General features: G+C 30.8%; 1 protein-coding gene across 1 annotated transcript in view; it reads right to left on the bottom strand.

Annotated features, from left to right (window-relative positions):
* LOC107609651 (protein OPI10 homolog) overlaps positions 5071–6237 on the bottom strand; it is a gene marked incomplete in the record, with an annotated part of 2859 nt that continues 1692 nt past the window's right edge. Inside the window, 1 exon segment of the mRNA XM_016311658.2 lies at positions 5071–6237. Coding sequence (XP_016167144.1) covers positions 6011–6237 — 227 coding nt within the window.

Raw genomic sequence — 6237 nt, 5'->3', positions numbered from 1 at the left:
CGTGTCTTTATAAACCTTATTGATTATGAAATATATCACATAATCATAGAGAAATTCTAAGAAAAAATAATCAAACAAGTCATTGGAAAAAGTTTACGAAAGAATTATAGATTTATAAATAAAAGAAAATAGGACCTATATATGTTTTTGAAGAATTATAATAATAAACTTATAAATTCGTGATATAGATATATAAGACGAAAAATTTAGAAAGATAATAAGATTCTAATATTTTGAAGAAGTTATAAATGAATGAAGTGGAGAATATTTGTAAAAAGCTAGGTGAAAGGGGGTTTGTTGTATAAAGAAATAGATAATTATTGAGAGCACATGTGGAAAATGAATGAATTTCAGTAAGGCTCCCGTCAATGGTGTGTGGGGATGAGTGATGCATGTGTGGGTGAGTGAGCAGTCACCATCAATGGAGGAAGGGCCCTGACACACCAAAGTCGCTGACTCTACTCTCTGCCTCGCATTTAAAGCCTCTTCTCTCTCTCTCTATACTCTTCCCATCCTCCACCCCTAACCTACGTACTCTCTTCTATATACTCTATGCTATTTTCTTCTTTTCATAACATAAATTAAGAATTAGTTATTCATTTATTTTGAAAAAACAATTGATAAATATAAATTTTATATAAAAATATATTATTTTATTATATTCAATTAAATTTTTAATTAAATTTTAGTAAAAATTTTTTAGTTTTTTTTAGTTTAGAATTTAATTTTGATATACTGTCAGTGTAAGGTAGTTTTATACGTGTATCTAATTACGTAATGATGCATAAAAAATAGCTATTATTTTCATTAACTGCGTGAATGATCATATAAAAGAACGAATGTAATTGCACGACTGTGTAAGATATTTTACACTGTTAGTATATCAAAACTAAATTCTTTCCGTTTAATATATATATATTAGAGATATAATCATTCATGTGTTGTTTCTTATCAACTTAATTTTTTATAATTTAAAAATTTAGAATTCAATTTTTGTTAATTTTTTAAAAAAAAAATGCTTATCAACTTAAATTTTAGAAGAGTAATATTATGACACAATGATTGATCTAGTTTTTTAAAAGCTTCGATCGCATGGACTATGGACTCCTTTTTCATTAAATTTATAGCCATTTCAATATGTAAAATATCTGACTTAGACTTTTAAATATTTCTGTACATATAAGATAAAGATTGACTTGTTGACATTTAATTAAAAGATGATGGGTCTCTTTTACTTAACCACTTCCTATTTGTTTATCGTGTGTGGACTCTCATATATACCGTTATCTTTTCTACTTTCTTCATGATTTATTACCTACTTCCCTTTATATTAGAGGCCCAACAATAAGATCTTTTTCTTAAAATAATGCTATCTGAAGGGATGGATCGGACCTAGACCTTTTATGAAGGAGGGTATGTTTTTTTTTATCAATAATTAATTTGCGATATGGAGTATGTGGAGTTGTGGACACTAATATTTTGATATGTACATATTATATACAATATTAAAAGAAAAATTGAATTGTGCCTAAAACATGGTGAATGCTAAATCTAAGTTAATACAGTAAATTATATAGAATAAACAGTTTCTTAATTATATTAAATGTTTACTTTACTTAGTAGATAACTAGGTCTCTAAGCTCTTACTTGATCGCAAATTTGATATTTTTGTGTGTGACGACCCCTAACCTTTTTGTTTATAATGTTTTGCTAAAAGTTGGAATTAGCTTCTTCTTTTTTTTTTTAAAACCAACAATCAATCAACAAAGTAATAGGTGCAACAAAGACTAAAAAGAGGATAAAAGAAATTAAAAAAGAATGTTGACTGAAAAAGTTAGTTTAGTAGTTTAGTTTTATTTTATTTTATTTTATGATGCATACACTAATTTCTAATAAAATTTAAGTTATATACCATTTAGTATATCCTAAATTTCCTAAAATATAATTTGACAATATTTAGTCGATAAACATGATACTAAGAAAACAACAATGTTTGGAAGACAATAAAAAAATCAGTCTAAACAATTTAAAATGGTCTTATTTAATATTCATTAATTATTACTAGAATAATTGTATAATTTTAGATGTAATATATGTAACTACGAATGTTATATGTATATATAAGGTAATTTTAGATATTATCTCTTTAACATTATTACTAAAAAAAATCAATATAAATGTGGCAACTTAAAAGAGGCGTGTATAATATCAGTCAATATATTTAGTATAAAAAAAAAAGAAAAAAAAAGAATGAAAATATGTCATCAATGTAATTTAAATTCAAAGTATTAATAAAACAAAAATGTTTAGTAACAAAAAATATTAACAAAACATAGTTAGAACTTATCTTATTTAACATTTATTAATACATACGAAATAAGATAAGTTTTGATGTTTTTTCCCCCTCCTTAGTATTACCGTTAATAAATTAATTCTCAAATTCCTTTCTATTAAAAATGATATTACTCGTATTGATTCCAAACATTGAAGGGCTTTTGTTATTAAAATCGAGTGAGATTTGTCCTTGTTAATGGTATGTGCCATTTAGGGGTATGTCTAAAAACACGTCCAAACATTGATAGTATCCTCCACCTTTGAGACCCTCAGGTTGGTGAAAATTTAATACGAATAGATAATAATGACCAACCTCTACCTCATGAAGAAGTTAAAGGAAAGGACATCATTAAAGGGAATGAAGAAGAGAATGGCATAAGGAATAAGGCAATTCCGCAATTGATCATCATCAGCCTCAAATTTTTGTTTTAGTGTGGACCCTAGAGGCTAGGGTGTAGCAGAAGATCAGATGGTCCTCCTAAGGCTATGACGATAACAACTAGCTACGATTTTAGCTAAAGAAGACTCATCTAGCTTGTCAAGTCCTCCTCACTTTAATAAGTAATAACTTCCCACACTCAAAGTCTTGACCAATCAAATAATTAGTTTAATTTGTTGTCATAATTAGAACCATTCCTTTTTTCTTTTCTTTTCAAAGGAACATATTAGGACATTTTATCGGATAAACCCTAAAATGTTGAATCTAATTTGAGCATCAATTTTGGTCTATGATTGAGGTATTCAACGTTTAATATAATGATGGCTAATCTCTAGCTAAATTGTAAAAACCTACATAGTTAAAACCTAAAGTTACCAATTGAGTGTGTATTTAATTATTAAAAAATCAAGAAAACAAAGTGTAGTTATTACATATGTTTAAATGGTTAATGGCTTCTCTTTGTTACAAGTAATTTTCTTTTCCAAAGAATTAGATATTGGGATATGCCAAATTTGCAAGACTTAAATATTAAGTGATTTGATCATGATTAAGAAATAGGTTCTGAAACATCTTAAAAATTGCTTAATCTCAACAATTATGTCACAAGAGATTTATCAAATTTGAGGAATACCACTATTTAAAAGTTGTCTTCTCTTTTTCTCCAATCCAAGCATACTGCTATTTAAAAGGCTCCCGTAAGCTCTTCAGCAAATTTTGTTTAAAGAAAATTCCCAATGCATTTTCAGTGAATGTAATTTTACATCCATTTTGGTTAAACGCAAATTTAGCCACCCCACCATAAAACAAAAGAGGCTCTTGTTGGTCCCCATCAATATCTGTAATGTTACAAAATGTAACCAAATGAAGTGAAATTTCTTCCTGACAATGGTATGTACGAATTGTGGATTATTTTTCTACATACGCCCAAACATTGATACTATCTTGTATCTAATATCTATGGCCATCTCACTACCTGAAGTTGGTGAAAACTATAAAATCAATAATAACCAACCTCTACCACATCAAATTGAAGAAAGGGAAAATTATTAAAAAAGAATGGCGTAAGAAAGGGTTTGTGTAACTTATACAACTAAAATTGCTGTATCCATTACACCCAACGAAATCCAATAGAAAAATAAAAAGAAAAAAGAAAGTTTGTCATTAGAATAGAAACTCATAACACCATTCAAGGGGAATAAAAATTAAAGTCCATATGGGTGCCTAATAATAAATTAATGCAACAACTCACATTCAGTTGGCCCAAGTAAATTAAAAATTGAGACCCAGAACTAGGAAGGTAGAATACGAGGGAAAACAGATAGACATAAATGGGCTAGCTCGTGGCCTGCTAGCCTACACCATCACTATAATAGAAGGCCTACTATTATACCAAAAAGGAGGGCAACCATTTCGGCCTTCAGTTTGAGAGAAAGAGAAAGGAAACAAATCCATTTATAACTTCTTCACATATGATAAAATTTGAATTTATGACTACGTTAATATATTATTATTTGCATACAAAATCTATTTGCACCTTATTAGAGATTCAATTTTTGAACAAAGTAATGATCAAAATTTTATTTCAACATGAACAGGATAGTAACACGATAAAATTAGCATCAAGAAAACTGTTCTTCATGCTACCTTATACATATCTATGGGTAAAAAACTAAATGGAACAACAAAATCTTTATTATCACACACAATGGCACATTTCCCTCAAAGATGGCACTTACTACTATTCAATTTGTCATTTCTAACTGTTACATGAAGGAAACTTGTCATCAAGTAGAAATTACTCCTTGGATGGGGAGCATTGACAATGGAAGCCTCATAGGACAGTCACTTATCTATGATTACTTTAATTAGGAACACAGCAAAGGGTGCCGGAATACATATTCAAGAAAACCTCTTAACAACAAGTGCAGGCATGATAGGGTCTTGCAATATGAAGGCAAATTGAAATAAGTGCCACTCATAATGGATTCATCATAAGTAGGAGGAAAGAAACTATTAAGAGAGTAAATAAACAAATGAAATTCTTCATCTGATGCTTCTCTATACGATTCCAATCTTATACACAGCTCACAGAGACCAACACGTCTAACCAACTAATGACTACTACTTCTACATAAGTAACTAATTCTTATGTTCTGACATGACCTGTCTGTTCTGTTTTGTTGCAATCAAATTCAAGTATTACAATTAGAGCTCTATATAACTACCAAGCATCATGACCCATTCTAGTAGTAATATCCATAATCCCATAAAATATGTGCAGAAGAGATCCATTAATGAGATCATCTTAAAAGATTGCATATTATGATTCCATTCATATAGGAGACAGCAAAAGTATTAAAAGCATGCCTAATACAGAAAACTAACCATTTGCCAAAGGTTCAATAACATACAAACCCTCCAGATAGATATTCTAAACATCCTTGTAACTTCTAAATGGGGCAAAACTTAGTAACATTTTTAAGATTCCAAACATTGAAAGTATCTACTTTTTACTTCATCTTCTGTCTGCCTCCTAAAAAAGCAACTATCCCAACATTCGCTTCTTGTTCCAGCCCATTCTTAAACCCTATTATCTACTCACTATCAGAAATCAAATCAAGATAATTTCGGGAAAAATAATGGCCATTGACTAGCGTCCATCATGATGAGGAATCCCATAATTAGTTAAAGAGAAGAGTGAAGACTAAATGTTACCACTCAAATGGAATTCAGAATCTAGTACAACCAACAACATTGCTTTTTCTTTAACCCAAGCTAAAAGCTAGAACATGATTTGTCAGCATCAAGCATCAACAATAAAAGGTGTCATACTTCAAATCCTAAACCCATCACCCATCGACTTAGACCACAGTCCCCTGTCATCAACTCTACATTAATAGCAAAGTGTTCTTTCTTTAGCCGCAGACATAGCTTTTCTCGTATAACTTCCGGCAATTAACAGTCTATGCCTCTGTCAACATGATCAAAACATATTTCAAATTCAAATATCTAAAAAGAAAAAGGGTGCAACATCTTCATTTAGATACTAATTCCCCTCCTCAATTGTAATTGAAGTGCACAAAGGCATCTCCATGGATTGATTTAATGGAGGCATAGAGTTACATCTAATCTATCATCGCAATTCACACAAACACTATCGCTTTGCATTCTCTATCATTTCTAGCACCCTAGAAAAAAAAAGGAGAAATTGGAACTCTTTTCTCAATTAAGAAACACTTACAAAGCGAAACCCTTCAAGTACTCAGGGTCACGCTTGGCCCTCTCCTGAAACTTCTTGAACCACCGATCCAAAATATCCATCGGCACCACAAGCTTCGAACCATCAACACCGCAAAAACTCTGCATGAAGTTGAATAGATTCTCCCCTACCTTCAACGCCACGCGCTCGATCCGCTGCTCGCCGGCGACGTCCAGCGACGGCAGCGCCGCCGCGTCCTCCACCG

Source organism: Arachis ipaensis, chromosome B07 (genome assembly GCF_000816755.2).
Source record: "Arachis ipaensis cultivar K30076 chromosome B07, Araip1.1, whole genome shotgun sequence".
Lineage (NCBI taxonomy): Eukaryota > Viridiplantae > Streptophyta > Magnoliopsida > Fabales > Fabaceae > Arachis > Arachis ipaensis.
Note: the sequence above shows the minus strand (reverse complement) of the source record. Positions and strands in the feature narration are given on the sequence as shown.